This window comes from Calonectris borealis, chromosome 3 (genome assembly GCF_964195595.1).
Source record: "Calonectris borealis chromosome 3, bCalBor7.hap1.2, whole genome shotgun sequence".
NCBI classification, from domain to species: domain Eukaryota; kingdom Metazoa; phylum Chordata; class Aves; order Procellariiformes; family Procellariidae; genus Calonectris; species Calonectris borealis.
In genome coordinates this window covers 82,376,003-82,400,024 of record NC_134314.1, presented here as the reverse complement: position 1 = coordinate 82,400,024, position 24,022 = coordinate 82,376,003, and the positions used below count along the sequence as shown (strand labels likewise).

The 24,022-nt window shown below is 38.1% G+C and overlaps 1 protein-coding gene across 3 annotated transcripts in view; it reads left to right on the top strand.

Moving 5' to 3' along the window:
* GALNT2 (polypeptide N-acetylgalactosaminyltransferase 2) overlaps nucleotides 1–22,020 on the top strand; it is a 98,123-nt gene extending 76,103 nt beyond the window's left edge. For all 3 annotated transcript variants that reach the window (XM_075146409.1, XM_075146410.1, XM_075146411.1), the window contains exons 9-16: nucleotides 1,875–1,962; nucleotides 2,527–2,630; nucleotides 7,455–7,581; nucleotides 11,645–11,737; nucleotides 11,940–12,023; nucleotides 13,820–13,946; nucleotides 17,706–17,825; nucleotides 19,108–22,020. In XM_075146409.1, coding sequence (XP_075002510.1) covers nucleotides 1,875–1,962; nucleotides 2,527–2,630; nucleotides 7,455–7,581; nucleotides 11,645–11,737; nucleotides 11,940–12,023; nucleotides 13,820–13,946; nucleotides 17,706–17,825; nucleotides 19,108–19,263 — 899 coding nt within the window. In that variant the 3' untranslated portion in view covers nucleotides 19,264–22,020. The remainder of the gene's footprint in view (nucleotides 1–1,874; nucleotides 1,963–2,526; nucleotides 2,631–7,454; nucleotides 7,582–11,644; nucleotides 11,738–11,939; nucleotides 12,024–13,819; nucleotides 13,947–17,705; nucleotides 17,826–19,107) is intronic.
* The last annotated feature ends 2,002 nt before the right edge of the window (nucleotides 22,021–24,022 follow it).

The window sequence follows — 24,022 nt, the reverse complement described above, 5'->3', positions numbered from 1 at the left end:
CCCAAGTCTGGCCCCTCCTAAATCCATGCACTTCATGTTACAAATATTTTTTGAGAGGGGATTTGCAAAAGTGTTTATGCTGCCCTGAGAAACACTTTAATTACTGGAATAAACTGTAGTTAACTGAGATCTAATAATTTAGAGTATGCCTATGATGCAGGTTACACTGGATGGAATTTCATACTGGATATGCACTTGTGTTTAAAAATACTTCTTTTACAGAGTTACTGATATTATCTCATTGAGTGCAGATTTTTCCCAGAGTCAGTGAAAATGGAGACGGAAAACCAGTTTTTATGGGTAGACAATTTACACACTTGTTCTGGGTTTGTAACAGAGTGCTGTGTTCCAAAAGAGACCCCTTGTGTTCACTGGAGTATATGTAACTCTATCTCTACTGCTTCTGCCGGAGAACAGTAGTTTTTTTCAAGTTCTCCCAGATGCAAGTAATTTTGCCTGGTACGTATGATGAAATACAACTTTTTAACTGCATGGAAATATTGGAGCTCATTTTCCTTTTCATGCTGGAGGCTTTGCAGTACTACAGATTGTAGCCATTTTACTGTTTTGCTACTTGAAGTTTTGGAGTAGTTAGACGGTCTTTCATTTTTACAGTGCAACACTTCATGAAATACTCAAACATGGAGAGAAAGAGTTGGTATGCATACTGTAAAGACTGCTCAGGACAATTTCTGTATTGTGTGTGATAAATATCTTGTGAGATAAAATGAAAACTTTCCGCATCGGTCATTACAATGCATGTTTATGGATGCAGACAGACAGTTTGTAGGACTGTAATTGTTGTGTGTTTACCTTAGCTTTTTCCCCAATTCCCCACGAAGTAATTGCTTTATCTTTATGCTGGAGAAAGAAAACTATTGACATCTGTGTACCAGAAATCTGGAAATCATTCATTACATGACCTCATAGGATCTCAATGTGTTTGGCAGCAGGCAGTCTGTATAAGGCTGATTTGCTAGGTGTACTGGGAGAGGGCGATGGACCTTGCGTAGTTTTTTAATAGATGTTCATGCTTATGGGCATAACCCAGCTCAAAAACTGTTATGGAAGTGTTTCCTATAGGAAGTTTGTCTTACACCAGCTGTGTATCATTGTCTAAAGGAGGTAGTTCAAATGGTTGTCAGGTAGAAAACTGCTGTAGGTGACCTATTGGTCTTGTCTACTCTAGTGATCTTTATGTGGTTCTGTGCTTAACTCATGAAAGGACCAGACCAGCTGTTGCTTTGTGTACACACATAAGGGAAGTAAGATTTTGGTGCTCTAGCGCTTGCCTCAGGTTTAAAAAAATGATGCACTTAGAAACATGCAGTGGGACAGGAGGAAGTTAAATGAATGTTAATAAGTGGGAGCTACGTAACCTGTTGTGACATGATAGAGAGCTCCTGCTGATAGAGGAGTACCAAGGGTACTGCATAAAGCCTGTGTAAACATAAATGTGATCGTATGATAAGAGTTGAAATGCAATTGTACAGTAAAGACTGGGAACATTTGTAATGGCTGGAAGATCTTCATAGGATGTTATACTTGGTGTAAGGATATGAGACGTTGGATTCATATATAAGGCTTTTGCTTTGTCACTTGTTGACTGGGTTTCTTACTTTGTGTAATAGATGGCAACAAGAGAAATCAAAGTTATTTTGTATTTGAGATTAGTTTTTTTGATTGTGCTGTCAACTTCTTTACTTTTCATCTGGACTCCTACTTGTTTGTTTTCTACCCAGAAGTTTGTACAAGTTTAAATTTTTAATTTAAATTACAGTTCCCAATGTTTTCAGTCAACATTATGTTACTATAAGTTGAATGATGACCACAGTCTTTTTAACATCCTACTCTCTAATATTTCCTTCTTGAAGGCTTTGATTGGAACCTGGTGTTCAAGTGGGATTACATGACACCAGAGCAAAGAAGAGCACGGCAAGGAAATCCAGTTGCTCCCATAAAGTATGTCTGTACTACCACTTCTCCCTCTAACTGATTGTAGTTTGCAACTAAACAAAGTTAGAAATCATATTCTCTGAGTCTGAAAGGGGATCTTTGCTATAGCTTTCACTAACTTTCATTAATATTGAAACTTCATTCATATTTAGGTAGCATTATGAGACTCTCAGAAATAAATTGTATTTTAAAAAATACTTTAAAGCATACTGGTAGATTATTTACCCTTAACAAAAAGTAGATGTCACTTTGTTTAAAGTTGGTATGTTTTGAGGGCTAAAACTCCAGTATCAGTTTTAATGTTTTATTGCTGGCACAAATTGCCACCCTTTACATACGGAACTTGTGAGCCAAATGGAGATTTGGAAACTGCCTCAGAGGGTGGTTATAGCACTATAGATGCCATAGAAATGTGTGCAGACAGTGTTTGAAGTGATAGTTGCAAAATTAGTTACATTCGAAAGCATTGCAATTTTTTTCAAGGAGGTATTAACCTTGAGGTGCAAATAATAGTTACCTCCTAGTTCATGGTTCTGTAAATACTTAATTTAATTTTTCTTGTCTGTTTAGGACACCCATGATAGCTGGTGGGTTATTTGTGATGGACAAATCCTATTTTGAAGAACTAGGGAAGTATGACATGATGATGGATGTTTGGGGTGGAGAAAACTTAGGTATGTGTATTATTTACCTTTGGATCAGTCTTGAAAGAAAGCAGGTTTCATCATTGCCTTTACTGTCACGGAGTCTTCCTGATTTTGTGCAAAGAGGGTTAAAACCAGAGTTAAAACTTCACATGCGTTATTGGCAAAATACAAAAAGTTTATTTCAATGAAAGAATTAAAACAAGGTAGGAAGTATATGCTGAATATGAGAGAACAAAAGTATTTGTTCATTAAGCAGTGAAATTTTTTTGTAATGGAAGTTGGCTGATAAACAAAAAATTACAGGATGTAGATAGGAAATTACTTTGAAAAATGTCGCCTGGTTTGAAAGTCACATCTTCATCTAAAGTTATTGTTTAAAATACAATAATGTTTAAATTCTGGCAATTTAAGGCATGTTTTAAGATGTTGCTGAAATTTAATCGTGAAAAATAGAACACAGGAGTTCATGAGTTTAATGTTCTTACATACATCTTAAGAAATCAATTAAAACTTAGCTGACTGAATAATAATCTATTTCTTAATGTTAATAATACTATACTGCCTGGCATCTAAACTTAGTGAGTTTTTAATCAGCCCTTTGAGATAATTATGGTTGAGAAGGCATTTTTGCTGTAATCACTTATTTTCAGATGTTTTAAGTGAGTGGGATTTAGGGAGGAGGGACTGAGAGAACTTGTGCTTTAGCCATTTCTTCTTTGACCTGGTGGTTAGATCTGGCTTTAGTAGGGGTTTTTTTGGCTTTTTGCATTACAATATTGTACAAAGTTTTTTTTTCCTCCAGTTAAGACCAGTATACTTGTATTGAAACAAAAAAGATTTGTGAGGAGCAGAACTCTACAACTTCTCAAGACTTCCATTCTGTCATTAATTTAGTTTTTTAGGGTAGAGATTCATCTCAGACATTCTACATAGTGTGTTTTAGGACCAGTTCTAAGGATAGAAGCTTGCCTACTGCACGTGCTAGCTGCAAAATCCTAAAATAGCTTGAACTTGTAAAAACCTATGAGCATTTTGAGTTACTGAAATATGCATAAGCACTGAGCATATGCTTGGCCTACAAGGAAATGTCTGCTGTATACAGCGCAATAATATGGAGACATGCTAACCAAATGTTTAACACTCTTGTAAGGAACTTAAAGGTTGGAAGAGGCATCCTTACAGTCCAGTCTCTGACCTTCCTGTGCAATACTCAAAGAAACCTCTTATGTATTTTGAACAATTACTTTTTGTGTTTCTGTTTTCTCACTATTTTGGCTGTATATTGTCTTCATATGAATATCATAGTTTTTCATTTTTTAAATGTCCTGGAAAGTCATTGGATAAACTTATTACAGCAGTACTCACATTCACTCTGAAACCCTCTCTTGCCACTAGAGCACTTAAATATTTGATTAACTGCAAGCCTGTACTTGAGTGACTGAGTTTTTTCTGAAAATTTAGCAGCTGCTTTTATGCTTTGATAATTGAGGCCTTGATAGCAGGAAAGGGCACAAGCAATAGCTCTGCACTCAAGATGAGAAGGCTGCATGCAAAAAGCTGTTTATGTTGCTCCTGCTGCATTCTGTTCCCTCTTCTCCATGGGAAGGAAGAGATGGAGACTTTGGGGTGCCTTTTCTCTGCTCCCTGAAAAGGCAAAGTCAGTCACTACAGCAGACAGCTAACGATTTGTTCATAGCTGCCAGACTAACTGAAGACGAGTAAAAATCACATGGCGTATGATATAATTGGCAATAAATGACACATGCACCAAACACCGGAAATATGTGATGTGCAGTTTAAAATTCAACGTGCACACTCGTCAGGCCTCTTTACTCTCAAGCGTATCTCTGGATCAGCAGCATGATGTTACATGCAAATAACCTGCTAGATGGACTTGCAAAATAATTCTATACATTATATTTATGCTTTATAAAACGTAGCATTTTTCCTTCAAGCATGTACAGAGCAGCTCTTGTATGAGATTTTGTTCACATGTTAGTATAGTCTCAACGTTACAAATTTCAAGATGGGCCTGCAGTATTTTGCCTAAATTAGCCAAGAGGCAGCTCTTACCATGAAGATATGGTGCGTTTTCAGATTGTTGCTAAATGTGACTGATAACACGTGCTTGCTGTACAAAACGTGGATCAAGGTTTGTTCAGTCTTGTCTTGAATTCGTAAACTCTAATTCTCAGAATCTTTACAATGCTTTTTGATAAGCATAGGAGGATTGGAGTACACTGGAGAACTGGATGGACCATTAAAAGGTTTGCATCTAATTTGAAAACCTAGGCTTTTCTTACTGATTTTGCTAAAATCAGGGAGTGAGTAAGACATTCCTTGTCTTCTATATCAATGACACACTACAATAAAAGAGCAAATCTGTTATTGAGAGGTGTAACATAATCTCATGCCACTGAAGAATGTTTGATATTCTGTTCATGCCTTTTTAATGGAATGGAAAAACTGTCCACTGAAATTGTTACGAGAGTAAAATTTCTTCTCCCACTGTTTGAGTGTGGCAAAAAAGATATCTTATGGGAGTTTATGGGTTTTTTTAAGTTTCAGTTGCTGTATATTCCTTTTTCTTTAAAAATCATGCAGGCTTTAGAAGCCATGTTTGTGCAAATAAGAATTAGTTTGCTTCTCCCTATTTACTAGTCCTTTGCTGTCTTTCCCATAGAGCTATTTTTCATCATTTTCACTTTTTTTGAGATTCATCAGAATCTAAGGTGCTGGAAAGTATACCTGTAGGTTTACATTTCTGGGAATTTATGGAGGGAGAATTAATCAAATTAATGTACATGGTAGAGGAAGCTATGAATAATGAAAAAAGTTGACACAAGATATTCCTAAATTACTTCTAAAACAAAAATACTTTTGCAATGCCTACATACATTCAATAGATGACAGTACTTTTTGGATTAAACCTTCGTATGAATCATTTAAAAAAGAAAGAGCTTTAGGCATACTGCATGGGCCTTTATTTTTAATGAGAATGTCACTTTACCTCATTTCAGAGGTGTCTATTTCCTAATACTTTAAGTCTAATACTAGATTTCGAGCATTTAGTTTGCACTTGCTTGTCTAATGCAAAAGCCTTTATCTTTGATCAGATCTCCCTGTCTTTCACTAGGCTGTCCTCACTGAGTGCAGCATCCCCTCACGGTGGGGTAATAACTCATGAACTTTCGAGCAAAACTCCATGAATAATGCTTCAAAGTGGTACAAGAAAACTATTACTCCTCTGCTTTTACAGTTTGAGCAGTGTGGGACCAAATTTGAGCTAGACACGGGAAAGCCTGAAGTCTTTTATCTGTGTTAATTTGTTCTGGTAGAAACATAGAAGTGCTTTTGTTACTAACTTGCTTAATAGAAGCAGTGACCAGTCGTTTACTGTGGTTCTCATTTTTTTTCGTTCTAAGCTCAAAATAAGAGGTGTAAGACTGAAGTCAGTGCTGTGAAAAATGTTCAGAGAGAATGTCATGTTCAGTTGCTTTAAAAATTATTTTTGCCTATTGTCCCATGTAATTCAACTGGAAAATCAAGACCATAAGTTACTGGCAAAGACAATATTGTCATTAATATTTTTGGAATATGATCTGTCTATAGATTGGACTATGTGGACTGTCTAGGATTCATGAATATGCCTAATCGGCCCCAATGCAACAGAATTTATCACTGAAGTAAAACAAATGGGAAATGATCCTTGTAAAAGCAAAGACCATTCAGAAGAAAGGCAGTTAACTTGCACTGTCAACAGTTAATCACAGCACCTCTTTTGTTTTTTTGGTTTTTTTTTCCTTTTTTTTTTTCTCTGGACAGACCATCAAGAAGACATGCTTTCTAACCTTTGGGGTTTTTTTTCTAATTTAACTTTTCAAGTAATGCTATTTTTATGACTTATTTTGTGTATGTGGGAGGAAGGCTTCTGGGGGAACGAATGGCACTTAGTAAAAGATAGACACTGACTTTAAATTAGAGCTGCTTAGTATTTTTCTTTTTTTTTAAATCTGTGGAAAGATAATGATTATGAAGAGGCTTGAAACTAAGGGTAGCACTCACTAACTGGTGGCAGCTGCTGGACTAAAGGGGGAATCATCAAAATTGAAACAGTGCTACTGGAAGCACCCTTCTTGCTGTGCTGATTTGGAATGAATGAGGAAAAGTTCTCTGTCAGCCCTGGGTGACTTCTGCTGTCAAAGGTCTAAGTTGAGAAAGGTGTATAAATATTTTTAGACCTTCTTGTCCTCACTAGCTGGGTCAGATTGGCTTAGATGTGTACTGTCCATAAACTTCAGTTTACAGAAGCTGCATCCTTATTCAGTCTGTCTTCAAATCAAGATTGACTTGATGTAACTCCTTCCACAGCCAGTTTTTGGAAGTGTTTGGTTATCTACTATAGTAAGTTACCAGCTCGAATCTATTGATTGTTTTATCATGCCTTGATTTTGTCTGCTGTGTTATTCCATCTTTAGCTGAAAACATTTATTATAAGCTAGATCATGAATTTATCTAAGTGTATCAACTTTTGCTTACCCTTTAGATAAAGCACAGTAATGGTACTTACAGAGCTAACTTACTCTGCCAAATTGCAGCATGGTTTGGGGAATGCTGGTAACCTCAGAAAAGAGAAGACATACAGTTTTGCTTCCAAGTTAATATGATTATTTCTCTTGAGCTTGGAGAATAATAAATGCTCATATATGCCTTTGTTTATTCTGGAATTTCTCAGAAAATTATCTTATTGGTCTTCTCAGCAATACTCAATAAAAGTCTTCTCTGTAAATAGTATACTACAAAATTACAGTATTTTGTGATGTTGGTCTTTCATTCATGTTTTTATTTCAGAGATCTCGTTCAGAGTTTGGCAATGCGGTGGGAGCCTAGAAATCATCCCTTGCAGCAGAGTGGGTCACGTATTCCGCAAACAGCATCCTTACACGTTTCCTGGTGGGAGTGGTACCGTGTTTGCAAGGTAACTGTTAAGTCTTCAGCTAAATAGCAGTGCTTTGGATTTCTTCAGATGATCAGCAGGTGGCAGTAATTTCATTTTAAGGATCTTTTCTTTAGAAATATTTGCAATATTATCTAGCATGGAAAAATATTAATTAAAAGGAAATTAATGACTTTGAGGCAACTATACAGATTGAGAGAAGAATCTGAGAGTTGAAAAAGGGAAACTTCTAGTAGATGCAGCCTGAGGATCTGGAAAAGAAGGAAGTGCTTAGCTTGGCATTCTATCAGTTTTGAGAACTTTGTGTTTATTTGGTTTTAAAGAAAGTTTTATTTCCAGAACTGTCTCATAAAGCTTCACTTTATAAAATCTTCATTTTATAGAAACGGTTTCATCATTCACTAAGAGCCAGTATACACTTAGTTATGAATATGCTTTGCTTGCTTTTTGTTAATACATGATTGGTATGTGATACACAAATGATTATGTAGACTGATTCTGGCATTTGTGCCAGTCTGTTGGCAACTTCGTTCTATATCCTATCTGCCTTTCCTGTGCTAGGTTTAAAAATGCTTTTTCTATAGACCTAAGAAACTGCAGTATTAAGGGCTTAGATTAATATGCCTGTTAATTTTGCTGTTGATTCAGTATACGTTGGTAGCTGAAATACTGAGCTATTTCCTCAGTTTCATCTCTGTAGAATGAGAATAGCAATTCTGATTCATGTTCATAGTGGTTTTTTAAGTAACATGGATGAAGGTATTGCATAAGTGTATGGTAGACATTTTGACTGAGGCTCTATCAGTTGCAACTGAAGAATCACTGTAGGTTTTGGTTTAGAGAATTGGACTGGATGCTCAGGGGGCTGAAGAACTACAAGTCTCACCTAAAGATTCTGTGGGTTAAGAGCTGCAAATAAAATTGTTTATTTATCCTTGAAGGGATATGGAGCCCAAACTCTGTTTAACATGAAGCAACACAGAGAGCACAGATGTACTTAAAATTCATGAGAATGTTCTAAGCTGCTGATATATTTGGACTTGTGTTTCACCTTAGATTGAGGAACCTCCTTAGGGGTGTAGTTCTTCTCTTCCACTCTGGTTATGCCACCAAGATGACTCTAATGAATTTAATAGTCTGCTAAAAAAAAGTCACTGTCATGTTTCTTCCAGTAGTTATAGTAGGGATTTTTCTGGTCCCCTATTCTTTGAGATCTGTATCTTACTCTGCAGTGAAAAATGAATAATAGTACTAATGGGAAAACAAAAGCTAGCAATGAAATACCTCTCTTAATACATCACGTCTCTATTCCAGTATTTACAGCGTGCATCAGGAGGGTAGAAGGATCTACCAAGTAAACTGTATTATGTAGGCTTAGGATGCAACTGTTTTAGTTTCATGGTAGGTTTTAAAATGACAATGTCATAACAAGGAGTTTGGTTAATAAAAATAAATAAATATAGAAAGTGTGCTGCTTTCCCACTCGGCTGCAGCTTTTCTATCTTTGGGCTGTTGCCAAGATGCTGCTTTTCTTGTGATGTTAAACAGGTGCTTAAACATAGCTCAAGTGAAAAGTAGGAAAAGGGTGTGGCTCTATGCATCCAAGGATACAGCAGACATCAGAAATGCGTCATATTAGCAGGGCTTGAAGATTCTGCGTTTGTACTGGGATTAAAGGTTCTGGGGTTTGTTGTGAAGTCAAATCATCGTGATTCGATCACTCAAATATCCTGACAATTACTATGACAGGTTTTTTTAAAGTCGTATTGTGTTTTCCAGTCATTTGTGTTCAAAATGACTTTGAAAAGAGATCCCACATGTGCTAGAATGGTGAGGACAGCTGAAGCCTGCAAACTAGCATCTTGGGTACTTACATCCCTTTCCAGATCCACCTTTCTCTGCAAGTGGTTTCTTACCTTTGCCCTTAGCTGTCCAGCTGTCTCAAATTCTGGTGTCCTTAAAATTTTTTGTTTCATTGGAATTATTTTTGAATTGACCTAGAAAAGTTGCATATCACTTAAAAGCAGGATTGACAAGTTGCTGTATATTTGAAGGTTTCCTCCTTCATCAGTTTTCTTGGGTGTCAAACCACTATAACAATGCCTTAAAATCAGTTTTAGCAATAAGAGAATGAGAAGCGTAAGGTAATGTGATACCCTTGTAATACAGGTATTATCAGATATGTGTAGGACCACGGTGCCAAGAAACTTGGTACATGGCATCTGTGTTGGTCTTACAGTCGGGACTTGTTAGCTTATACCATCATCCGTCCCTTGACTGTATGCCGTTTGTTCTGGAGTGCTCTGGGTAAGCATCCTATTGTTAGCTAACTAGTCAGTGTGCACTGCCTTTTGGCAGCCAAAACAAATTGGTGATTCTGGATGAGAGACTGGGCGTCCTGTTTGATGAGAGGGGAGACCACATCCTGGCTGTGTGGTGGGGGCAGATACAGCTTGTGTCTGGCAGGATTTGTTAGACCAGTAAGCACTGCCTTAATACACCACTCCAGACAAGCTAATAAACCTTGCAGACCCCAGTCTGCTCCATGCAAAGCTACCTCTGATCAGTTGGTGCTAGGTTTCATTAACTGTGGCTCAGCGTTAAGTGCTGAGTGCACCCTATGCTGTGTTCCTCAGTACCCTGCCTTCTTTGGGGTCTTATTAGTTTAGGCAGTTCTCAGCATCTACACAGTTTCCATATTTGTGTCGCACTAAGCCTGAACTGTCCATCCTTGACTACGGGGAAGCGTGGTGCAGGCATGCATTCTGGCCTTGAAAGTGCCTTTGGAGTTGTTGAACCCTGGCAAACCGAGTAGTTCCTCTCCCACCACCAAAATCTGTTTGGCCTGTGGGCAGCCAAGCTGATTGCTGAGCAAGCAACAGGGGCAGGTGCTGAGTGGCTGGCTGACACTCACAGAGGCCTGAGGGACTGCAAGTGAAGATAAACTGAAATAGCTCTCTAATCTGGATTGCATGGGATTTTGCTTACAAAAAATTTAAAGGAATCTTTGCAAGGAAGAATCAGTCCTCAAACAAAAAATGATTGAGGTTTGTCTTGTGGCTTTTTTCTTCCTCACGTCCTTCCTTCTGCAAGAACAACTCACTTTATCCTGACTATTTTTTTTTCTTTTGAATTGGAAAATCATATTAAAGAAGTTATTGGCTGACTGAGTTTACTCCAGTTGCTTTAGAGGAACTTACCGCCAAATGTAAAATAAGCTTCAGAACATGGCAGTTGCAAGTGAAATAAGACTTCATTTTCTAAGCATGAAACTACAAACAATAGAAGTAAATGAGTTTTACATGGAAGCCAGCGGATGGAAAAAGACATTACCCTCTTGCAGTCCAAAAGGAAATTTAAAGCTACCAGTTACATAAATACAGGAATTTTAGAGATGTGTTTGATTAGAAGTAAAGAGTTTGGGTTAGTATTTTTCACATTTATTGCAATAATTAATCTCTCTTGAATTTTAAAGCATTAAAAATATTTTCTAATTACTGGTTCTTCTCCGTTACCTCAACCACAACAGACTCTTGGTTCATAGCCTTAAATGTCTTTTTGGAACTGTGAGTGCTCTGTTGGTAGGAATAGGATGAAGACTGAAAATATGTCTTGCCTGTGTTAGCATATCTGTTTTCAGAAAGGTAAAAGACATTATTAAATATTGCCAATTGTTGAGATTTTTGTTTCCAATTAGCTTGCTTATCCAGGTGAACACTCACTGAATTTGGCTTCTGTCAAGTTACTCTTATAAAAAGAAAAAAATCCAACCAAACAACAACCTAACAACTTCCATGAAGTTTGCAGAAAGAACTCCAAGGTGTGTATTAAATTCTGGATGAAAACCTGAAGCAGTGATGAGTGTGGAAAAGACATACATTTCATTCTAAATGCATTGATTTCAGTTATGTTACTCTCTAATGGTTTTCTATTACTTAGCCCTTTAATAGGGAATCTTCTGCCTGGCATGAGGCAGCTGACTATGTAGTGCTAGGAAGAATTAAAATCAACCCAAGGGTAAATGACATGGTTTAATTGCAGCTAGAGAAAATATAACCTATGTGTTTCATATGATTGTCCCTAGAAATACACGCAGGGCAGCAGAAGTCTGGATGGATGAGTATAAAAATTTCTATTATGCAGCAGTGCCTTCAGCCAGGAATGTACCTTATGGCAAGTAAGTCACAAGTGCTTCTTTGCCCTATTCATTTATTCTTCATGAGACAGCACCTTCTGAGGTGAAAGCAGTGCTAGCTCTCACGTGTTATCTAAGATATAGTTCTACAGTTCTACTGTTCCTGAGTTTTCTGTGTCTTCCTTCCTGTGTATATGAAGACAGCAGCCTGACTTTGAAAACTGCTCCTTTTTTTCCCCTCTAGTATTCAAAGCCGAATGGAACTCAGAAAGAGACTTAGCTGCAAACCCTTCAAGTGGTATCTTGAAAATGTTTATCCTGAGTTACGGTGAGTTTTGGCTGAATCAGAGATGGTATGGAGTTCTCTTTTTTCACTCCCCAGAAATCATCTGTTTCTCTTTCTCCTTCCTTGGATCTAAAGATGTGTTTTAATTTATTTGTGAAAGCAATGCCTCATGTGGGCTTATTTGCTTTTGTTTTTTATAAGTTCTATTCCTAAAGAGCCATTTTTTCCCTAGTAAGCTGCTTTTTCTTTTTCTGTTTACTGCAACTACAGCGGCAGTAGCAGGTATTTTAGAGAACAGAGTTCAAAGGACTCAACTTATCTGAGCCTGAAGTTAGTCTCCTACACAATCCGTTTGCTCAGAAGTGCACTGTTCTGTATCCTGCTGTCATCCCTTTAAAGCTTTTGCCTTCGCCTAAGCACGTGCCTAGTTGAGTGAGAAGACTGAATCTCAGTACAGTACAAGTAACAGGAGTCAGCAGACAAAAGAGCCTTGTATGTTTGGCAGACACGGGTAGATGCCTAAGACTCTAAGAAGCTGTGTCTACTGCTCTTTCTGTCTCTTGTTCTCTGTCACTGGATAATCACTGACTTTTGGGGGGGGTGAGAAGAGGGAAATGAGGGGTAACATTGCTAACAGTTTCTGTAACATGAATGCATCCTAACTAATGAAAAATCCTCAAAGAGAAATATTGTTATCACTTTTTGAAAGGATAAAAAGGTTTTTGTTCAATAACCTAGTTGTTAATAAGTATGTCTGTCAGATCTGAGTCTATAAACTAGTTTGTCTGCTGTCAACCTAATATTGATAGTGTAATGGTAAGATACTGTGTGTGGCTTATAAGAATAGTTGTTTTTTTCCTGGGGGCACTTCATGTCAGTAGAGTCAGGTAACTGCCAGTGGCATACAGGCTTGGAATGCAAAAGCACCAGCCATTACAGCCCTAGTGAAACATGTACAGAACCACACATACTAAAGAGTCTCATAAACCAGGATGATGCTGAGGAAGTAAGTTATTATTTATTTTCCCTTAAAAGTGCCAGAGGATACTTATTTTTGTTTAATTTGTCAGAAAAAAATACATCTTGCAAGCTCTCCTGGAAAATGTGCTACCATAAGCACTGCCTAAGTGTAACGTTGTCTTACTCTGTGTCATCTTGCATGTGCTCAATCTGCTGAATGGAATTACTATACTCATATCATAGTCTGAAGTTTTAAAAGGAGCTAATATGCCCTTGCTTTACTGTTTGACACGACCTCATGGTCTCTACCCCACAACTGTACTTTGTTGAATGGGTTTGCCTGGGTATTACAATACTGTATGAGTACACTTTATGTGCAACCATTAGAAAATAGATATCAGCAAAACTTTTTTTTTAAATTCCTAACCCCTTTTCTAATACTTCAGTAAAAAGAGTGGGGAAAATGTAGAATGTCATATTTCTGCCACAAACTAGCTTGGCTGAAAAAACAAGAGAGCTTGATGACCTTGACTGATAGCATTAGGCTTGAATGACGTTAAATTATGATGTTAAGTCATCTTTAATTTGCCTTTTGTGCTGAGTTTATATGTTCATCCTCATTCTCTGGTACAAGTCTTTTTGTATTCTGTCCTAAGCTTGCAAGTTTACTGGTGTTTGATCAGTTCGTGATCAGATAATTGCCTTCCCTCCTCAGAAGATGATTGAGATTTCCAGGTAGTAGTCATCACTTATCTTTAACCTGTCATCTTAAAAATACTCTGAGTAAAGACAAGGAGTTAAAACAAACAAACAAACAAACAAAACCCCACAAAAATTAAAGAAACTGAATTAAGCAGATATTTCTGGTTTTATTTTAGGGTACCTGATCATCAAGATATAGCTTTTGGGGCTTTGCAGCAGGGTACCAATTGCCTTGACACTTTGGGCCATTTTGCAGATGGTGTTGTTGGAGTTTATGAATGTCATAATGCCGGGGGAAACCAGGTCTGTATGCCTTTTTTTTTTTTTTTTTTTAATGATCACATACTGTAGGGAAAAAAGAAATTGAAGTGAAACTTTTTAATTCAAGCAGGTACTGGTGATAGGAAGATGAACACAAATCAGCAGATCAGTTATAACAGATTGGCTAAATAACTTCTCTTTCAGATATAATTTTGCATTTTCAGGATTAGAATCTGAAGCCAGAGATTCATTCAGTGTGCATCAGATTATCCCCTTCCTTTGTCTCTATTAATATTTGCTTTTACACTAGAGGCCAGTAACTTCCTTCCCAGGAGTTTTGTACTTGTATAGAAAGCTTTTTTCAATGAATTGGTGTGTTTGATTTTTTGGGGGGGATTTTTACTTAAGAAAAGATTTGGGTTGTATTAAGCATGTGGCCTAAGGTCAGCAAAATAGAAGAATGCTTTACTGTAATGCCCTATTAGTCACTTCCAATTTGCGGTAGCAGGGTATAAAAAATCTGTCCTAAATCCCCTTTTAGCTCTTCTAGAAAACAGAGGTGCCTGAATGTCATATCCTATTCACTCACAGTAAAGGGAGTGTTTCAACAAATCCTTTCTAATCCTACTCTTAAACTAATTGCAAATGTGTCAAATCTGTAAATGAGAGTATTAATTATTTCAAAGAATCTATTTGTGCAGTTGTGACTTAGTTATCATTCATGAAATATATGCATACGTGCTCACTGGTTTGTGTGCTGCTTTGTCAACAAAATTATTTTCAGAATCAACCTGACTATAAATCAAATGTAAGTTTAATACTTCAAGTACATCTGTTAAAATAGGAGGCTGACCAATTACAAATCTAGTGCTGAATCAGTATCAGAATTTTGCTCTCTCTGATTTAAATTAGAAGGGGAAAACCCTAAAATCAGACTAAGCCTAAAATAAAGAAGTTATTTCCTGAAGAGGTATCATGTTGATTTGAATGCATTGCCATCATACATCTGAGATATGCCTCTTTTTCCTGTCATTAAAGAGAATATATCTGGGGAGGCTTCTTCTATTACCTTTATGAAGTACATTCATCTTTCAGAACATCACGGTTTTTAGGAGAAAGGGGTGGACATGTCAGAATTGCTTTGGTGCAGAAATCTTGGAAGTTTCTGGTGATGTTGTGTATTCTCTATAGATACAGTTAGCTTCCTTTTTCAAACTCCCCTCCCCTGAATCTGACCCTCTTTCCTGTGTAATTTCTTCCGTGGAGCTGACCTTGACAAACTAATATACACTTGCTCTGAACAGGTCCCTGTGAAAGGACATTCAGACAGATTAAGAGGCAGAACGGGTCAAAATGAGGTTTTATGTCCAAGCAGAATTTATATTGGGTGGGAAGGAATGAATAGAGTGAGCTCAGCATGGGAGAAGAGGGATAGGGAACAAACCAGAGTCTTTAAATCTGTACTATGTGTTTTGCACCTATTCTTATCAAGAAGGTTTGGGGCGAGTTGGGATTAAGAGTACTCAGATATTATAGACTGTGGAGACCTTCTCCTATAATTTGAAGAGTGTATTCTGGCTTATGCTCAACACGACTTAAAATGCAAAATTTAAGTCAAAATGGGATATCTGCCCTGCCCCCCACCCCAACAGGTTGGTGGAATTCAGTGATTAAAAAGGTAGATGTGCACCTCTAAAGAGCTGAAGAAATTGTGGTGTATTTGACAATTATGTACAAATATGTAGGGTTATGATAAGGAGCTAAAGGTAAAGCCGAATGCACTTAGGTGCAAGAGGAAGGTTTCAGGTTAGTGGTGTTCTACTAACTTTATATTTCTGATTTATGATGTCCTGATTTTCAAATTGTTACGCAGAGCTGTCCTATTTCCCGCCTGTGCCCTGAGCACATACACTGCTTGCCATTTTTCTTCTCTTCTGGTGTAGTGGAACTTGCTTAATCTTATCTCCATTATAGCTAGTCATAGTTCCTGATCACTGGAGGAAAGCATCTATACACTCTGTTTCGAACCATGAAGGGTCATCACATAGATGTCTCCAGCAGCAGAGCTTGGAGCTTTTTGGCTTTTAGAGGTGTTATTTCTTGCGTGATTGCTGTTGTGTCTGGGGCTCTTCCAGCCTTCTGATGGAAGATGTATAAAGCAATATCTTCAAGGATCTAACTTTCTCTGACTGCAGGGTTCTCAAACACGAGTTTCACCCCTTTCCTGGTAGTATTTTCAACTGTTACTATTCAGTATAAATCTTATAAAGGGGCGTTTTTTTTCAGGGGCATTTGTGATTCCTGATAAGCTCTGAAAATAACTTAATTCCTTAAGCTGTTAAAAGTGGCTATTAATGATTCTTGTTGACATCTTACGAACAGGACAGAGCTGAGAAGGCAAGTGATTTTGCTTCATCTGAGATTAATATAGTGGAAAATATTTTGCATATTGAGAGTGAAAAGAAAAGTTTTCAGCTTATGGGTTTGGGAAACAAGTAAAGGGATACACGGAGTTCTCCTGCCTTTGCTTTGTTTTGCATAGTTGTCATTATTCTAGTACTTGCGTAATATGGTACCCATCTAATGGCTTGCTACCCGTACGGTGGCTATTACTTGTAATCGTGTGGGATAGAAGTTCTGATTGTTTCCTGAGCATCTGTTCTCAAAGGAATTTAGTAATTTAACAATTAGATTGTTAGATCTGCTGAGTTTAAAAGTGATTATGCAAGCCAAAAATTCAGTTATGGCGTTAGAAAATAAGTAAAAAAAATGGGATGGGATTAGTCATTTAATTTCTGAAACACTCATTGCTTGCAAAATAACATTTAAATGTAGCCAGGCTTGGCCCTGTGTATCTAGGGTTTTGTATTACACAACTCTGAATCCTCTTTAGTTGCTGGAGAAAAGCTAATTGTGCCTTTTTAAGTAGCGACAAGCATGATTTGGATAATTAGCATGGCTTTAGTTGATAGATCAGCTTCCTTCCTCAAAGGATAATTAGACAAATGAAGACCAATCTGGATCTTGGAGACCAAACTTTGGGGAGAAAGGCATGGAGAGAATCTGAACATCAGTGCAAGATTAGGCCCTGCATAGGATGCTGAGATCAAACAAGCTGGGCAACAGTACATTCAGAATGGCTTTTCTTTGCTCTCTATTTAAGAAGTTGCATATTCCGTTGTACATCACGCCTGGGATAGGAAGTAACATTCTCCCTCTACCCTTGAGTTTGTCCCGCTTGTGTATTGCTTTCTGGTGGTCTCTATCATATAAAGAACTACTGTTTCCTCACTGTGGTACATATGCTTTGTTTAGGGTGTGGGTAGGGTGGCCAGTGACGCTGCAGCCCAAGTTTTTAGGGTTTTTATGTATATAATTATATATATATTTTTACATATATATAAATCTCTCCTACGTAGAAGGTGAGGGGTGTGTAATACGCACACACAGAGACATACATAGAAAGATAGATAAAAATATAGCTGGATGAATATTTGGACAACTCTCTCAAACCTGAGGACCTGTGTGACTGCCCCTTGTACTTGTGTAAAGCCAGCAGAGGGAGCAAACAGCCAGCCCAGCCCGGCGCTGGCTTGGGGGTATTGAAGCAATTGGAATTACTGTGTTTGAAAAAGACCTTTTTTTCCTCTCCTGCTCTATGGAAAGCAATGAACTGTTTGAATGCTCATACGCAGCCATTTACAGGATTTTAACCTGTGCTATATATGCAGAGATAGCATGTGCACCTCGTGCATATGTCAGTATACACAATTTTGTACACTTTTTTCCTTCCTTTTTTAGGAATGGGCCTTAACAAAGGACAAGTCGGTGAAACATATGGATTTGTGCCTTACTGTTGTGGACAGAGCACCTGGTTCACTAATAAAACTTCAGGGCTGTAGGGAAAACGACAGCAGGCAGGTTAGTATGTCGCGAATGCGCTCTGCAAACGGTGGGAAAACAAGGGTTGTGAATGAGAATGCAAGAACGTACACTGGTAATCATATCTGCTATCCGTTCTACTCTTCACTCTGTCTCGCTGTTGTTTGTGTGTGTAAAGTTAGGATGCAGAGCAGCAGGAATAAGCTTGTGGACTGAGCTTTTCTTTTCATAGGCCAGTGACAATCTTTTATGAACATATAGAGGTGTTATCCCAACACTGGCCGTATATAAAGGATTCACCCAACAGAGTTGATGTGTAACAGTCTTCAACTGCCACGTTTGTTTTCTGAAATGAAATATATATTCCACAATGTATTTTTGAAAGGCCTTCTTCAGTGAAGTTTGAAGATTATGTAGTCTGTGGTTTGGCTTTCCTTTCTTTTCAGCTGTGACCTGTTTATAACAGCACCAGACTCCTTCAATGCATTTTTATTAATGCAGCATTGTAACTTCATCTATTTCCCATGCCTGAGGAAAATCAGATTTGCAGAGTCATACCATCTTTTTGATCTGGTCATGCAACAATTCATCTCTTTCTGCTAAGTCATTAGTTCTGATCATCTGCCAGCTTCCTTGCTTCTGTATCTCAGTTTTTGCAGACAGATAACTGAAATGCTGTTCCTTGATGAAGGAAGAATATTCTTGCCACTTTTCAGAAAAGGAAGGCAAGATTTTCTTTATCAGGTTTAAAGGCACAATGTGTTAGAAATACGACAGAAAAAAAACTTTTTTTTTTTAACATCATGTATTTGGGATTTACTCTATCCTTGGCATCACCTTGGGCAAAGAGCTTCTGACAGCACAGATTAACTGGTTGTCTTCTGTATAATTGAAAGGTGTCTGACAGATTTCTGGATTTCTGTAAAGTTGTCTTTAGTGGTTGCGCTTCTTGCTTCTCTGTGTTCAGAATCGTAATGATATGTGGATGGGTTTTGCGATTTTTATTTTTTCTTTAGACTGAAGGTTTCACACAGGTAACATGGTGTGACAGCATATTTGAGAAGTGCTGAAGTAGAGGAAAATTATTTGGTGTGTTCTGTATCTAATGCGGTGTGTTAGCTGAATGAACAGTTGTTTTGGCAAGGCTTGCCATAATTTATATACTCTTATTCAAAGATGATCTAAACTGCCTACCATTATTGAAGTTTTCACAGCTTTCCCAAGCATGAGCCAGGGAAGTTTATGAAGACTTCAAAGGATAGGGTGTGGAACTCATCCTTTTCCTGCTTTTCCAGCTCAATAACTGTATTTTCTCTTCCAGAAATGGGAACAAATTGAAAGCAATTCTAAACTGAGGCACGTTGGCAGCAACCTTTGTCTGGACAGCCGAAATGCCAAAAATGGTGGCCTCACCGTTGAGATCTGCAGTCCTTCTTTGTCACAACAGTGGAAATTCACACTTAATCTGCAGCAGTAGAAGGACTTGCAAGCAAAATGCTGGTTCGATTCATAGACGTTGGGCAAAGTTTTGATTGAATTACTGATGTATTTCTTAAAACTTTCCACGGAACTTATATACCTCAGTATTCCACCTTTATCTGAAAGTAGGAGAGTGCTGAAGCAGACACCAGGGATCCAGGGGACTTGGAGCACTGCAAAGATGTCACTGAACATGACTGCAGTACAGTTCCTTCTTGGTGTGAAGACTTCAACGGTTCCTTTCTGTCTTCAGTTATGTACTTGCACAGCAGATAATTAACTCTAGGAACAACTGATGTATGATAAAAAAAGGATCTGAAGAAACACCTGTGGGGAACAGGGTGTGGGAGGGGGGGTGGGAAAAATTACTAGGAGAAGGTCGTTTGAAATCTCCATTTGCATAGAAATCATGGTTTGTCGTTTCCAGAAACAAGTGTCATTTTGAAGGTTTTTTTTCTCCTGTGTGTACTTGGTAATTTGAATATGAACTTTTCTATGATGGACTCTAAATATAAATATATAAAAGTATATATATTGTCAGCTCCCAATGGTTTATATCAGTTTTCATCATCCTATAATTGTCAACGAAGTGATTGACATATGTATAACCAGAAATTGGATTGGAATGCTAGGAGAGTGAAACTTTATGAAGGTGCGGATTTTGTGCTGCTGAGTATGATGTCCGTGCTAACACTGGATGCTTTTGCTTTGCAAACTGGATCTACTTCTTAACACTTCACCCTCACTGGAGATCATGAAACTCAGGAGGAGAAAGAAAATAGCAGAATAAGCCAATGCGTCTGCACAGATGATTGCTCGGATTGTTTATTCCAACTTGGAAGTTCATTACATGTGCTCTGGATAACGTTAAACTTGTACTTGATATTTGTGTTGATCATTTCTGTAGTACTTTGTCTTTAAAAAACTTCTTCCTTTGTTACGAAATGATATAAACAGTGCAGATCTTTCATGCAGCCATGTGGGTTCATGTCAACAGTTCTATTCTGGGCCCTAATGAGAAAAATTTCTTTGTCTCAAACTCCCCTTTTGAGTTGTAGAAATAAGATAGATTAGTAACGTCACTGTCGACAGCACACAATCTGAATTTTAATTTGCAAGGATGAGCAGCTATGTAATATCTCTGAATTGCACTTGCTTAATTTATAGACCTACTACTGGGGAATTTTCTTCCGTTTTGTTTCTTTAAATGGAGCTTTTGAATGGATTCAGGCTTGGCTCTGGGAATCAGCCTGGATACCAGCGGATCCTATGTGTTTTTAACCATAGAACCTGTGCATTTTGCAGCTTCAGTCCAGCTGATGTCATTTTTATATTAAAATAATGCTGTCAAAGTTAACCCCAACTTTGACCTGTCCTTTCTTATGTTTGCATAGACTATATACTTTTTTATTAAAAGCAAATGCTTCAATGAGCTTTTAAAATGAAAAGGAAAGGTAAATATGTACTAATAAGTGAGACAGCATTGACAAAAATTAGTGCAGACATGCAGTGCCAGGAAGTGGTTTTGGTAAGATGATGGATCTCGGAAAAGTGTAAGGGTTGATCGTAAGGAGATGAAAAACATCTGCTCTACTGTAGTATGCTGGTACAGTTCCCCTCTTTCTTTGTTCCTGGAAGTAGAGTAGTTCCTGATGTTTCAGTTTCCTTTGGCTGCATCTATACATTAGGTATAGAGGTGGTACTCTTCTGGGCAAAATGGCCTTAACTGTGCCAGTCAATGTGCCCATAAACACCTTGTCTGTCTGAAGTTATGACTTGCAAGTACCTGCATACCTTTGGATGGAGGCATTAAATCCAGTTTCTCCCATCCATCATCTGACTTTTTTTATGAATAATGAATACTTCTTTTTGCTTCTTCACAGTCCACTTTCTCCAAAACTTGCCTGTTTTAGAGGCCATACAGTGGATAAACTATTTTTCAGCTTTTAGCCTCTCCCTATCTCTAGCCTTTAAACTAGCTGAGAACTTGAAGAATGTGATTCGTAAACATAGCAGTAGATTTCTTCATCTTCTGGAAAATAAATGCTGAAATATGGGCTCAGCAGTAAGTCAATCGTCTGAGGTTTTGAAAAACAGAATTTAAAAGAAAAAAAAAAAAACCCAACCACTTAGCTTCTACCACGGAGGTATTTCCATTTGCAACTTCGATCATAGTAAGGGTAGTACTAACTGAAATCAGCAGTTGCAACTCTGAATATTGACCTGCCTCTTAAGTCTGAATCAGAATTGCTAATAAAAAAATCCGTGTTCCACCTCTTAAGTCTTTAATGCCAACTGCTATCATATAAAGTAGGAGTATTTTCACTAACTGCCCGTGGATGCTGTGCATAGGGGTTTAATATAGGAGCTGTATGTTAAAGACAGCATTGCTTTTGTTTGAGAGAACAGATGAGAAGTGGTATCCTTTTGTTAAGTTTACATGACAGTGTGCCAAAGTTACTTACTGTGATTTTAGGGTTTTTTAATGTTGAAGAAATTCACCCATTTGAAAGATAAATTAAGAGCCCTTGAAGCAAATTGCGATGGAGTCTCCTGAGAACGTTTCTTACCGTCTTCAGAGCAAGAATGTTGATATTGTTTGTTTTGCAGATTTTCAAAACATAGTTTGGAAACTGTTTTTTCAGTTGGTTTGAAAAGTCTGCTGTACAGAGCTTGTACTTTGTTCATTTTATAGATGGAAACCATCCTTGAAAAATTGTTTAACTTAAATAAAGAAGAATGCTTTATAGATAAATGTGTGGTGGTTGGTATCACTGAGTAAAACCGAGAAGTCTGCCTGGAGCTTGTAGATTGAAGTAGTTTCCAAATGCTTCAGTTCACTTGGTTGTTTCATAAAGTTCCTTTTCTAGAAGTGTGTATATGTGGTTGTATATTTGCATTTATGAAAAGAGAATTTGTATTTAGATTAATATGATAACTTTGAGGAAACTCTTATTTTTAGAAACAGCTGTACGTGGAAGAGTGAGTTAACGCTGACTGTAGTCACCTGAAAATGTGCTGTTAAGGCACCCCCCTCCTGCCCCGCTAGCCCTAATCTTCTCGAGGCTTCCACTGTCCCTCTCTTTGCTGCCAGAAGCCGCTACGCCAAGCGTGACGGGGCCTCCAGCAGCCTGCAGGATGACTGCAGCAGCAGCTCTCGTAGCGGACCGGGGTGCCTGTCCTCGCCTGTTCCTGTTGTCTGTCTGCTCTCTATTGTGCAGGGCAGTAATTCTGGTGTCTGTGGTGCACTTGAAGCTAGATCTTAAATACTCCATATTTAGAACAAAAAAAGACTTTTTTTTTAAGGAAGGTATTTTGGGGGGCAAACACTTCACTGGTCCAGCTTAGAGAGCTTGCAAACGAACTTGCACTGGCACGGTGGGGAGGGAGCAAATCCTCTGTGGTCGGTGGTGGAGAGCTGCGAAGGCGAGACCCTCCTACTGCTGTAAGAGTAAGTGGGGCTGCAGCCAGGGCATGGTGCTCGATTACAACATCACCTTGGCAGAGGTGGGCTGCAAGCCAGACGGGTAGGGGAAGATACGATGTTCTCCGGCAGGGTAAATGGGAAGCAGGAGAATGAATGAGGTAAAAAATCTCATCTGTGATGTTTGTCCAGCTTCAGAGACGCCTCAAGTCAGTTCTTGGGGCACATCCTTCTTTCCCACTCTGTGGCATACAGGACTAGGATCTTTGCTCCTGGTCTAGGAAACTTAGCTTTACAGTTAGCCCCAAGGACATGTTCAGCTAGCATAACCTGCAGAAGCATTCATAGGAAAGATTTAAACGCTCCTACTCTTTTAATTCTACCGACAGGAAGATTTTTACCTGTCAGGCTGTAGGAAAGGAGAGTTCTTGGGTGCAAACTTACTCTCCCTGTGTGCCAGAAGTCAGTGACTAGTTGGCACCTTTCAGAAAGTCTAAATGAAATCAAGCAAATAGATCTTTAATATTTCTGGTTGGCAAAAATTAAAAGGCCCTGTCAAACTGCAGTAAACAAAAGAAACAGCCTTGCATTTGCAGATTATATCTGAGAACTTAAATGAAGATTCTCCATCTGAAATGCCCTTTGACACCTGTGAGCTGACAGGTAATATTAAAAGATAATTATAACAGGTTTCCGGCAGTAGAAGCTTTTAATCTAACCCAATGTTAAATGTAGAAGTGTGTCTCATACGTCTCTGCCTAGAGTCTTATACATTTTCTGTGTGTACAGTTCTCACTAAACTTCCTAGTACAAGTATCTGGACTGAATGAACCATCCAGCAAATTGTGCATTACTTCTGACCGGAACCCCATTGTTTCCTTTGCCTTATACCCAAGCATATACATGAAAAAAGTTTCCCATTCAGTGTAATTCATTTTCTGGAATTTCACGTCATGCTTTTTAGCCAGTTTCTACGCATGGGTTTACTCTGCTTGCCTATCACTGTCCACAAAACCAGATATATTTATACCCCTTTTATAAGAGAACATTTCATCTTTCCTCTTTGTAGATTAACAAAAACATATTTTAAATCCTGAGTTTTCAAGAAGATGCCTGCGTGTGTTTGGAAAGGAAGCTGAATATTGGGAGAGATTAAAAGGCTGTAATCTGCTTGAGATAAGGACTGTCATCTTGTTTAAGGTGGGTCCTATAGAGCATTGTCCAGGTCCTGTCTGGGGTGTTACTGCCATAACCTTAGTTATTTTAAAATGTTATATTTCTATATGCAAATACCAACTCCTACTTTGCCTCACTTAGATGTATATTGAATGTA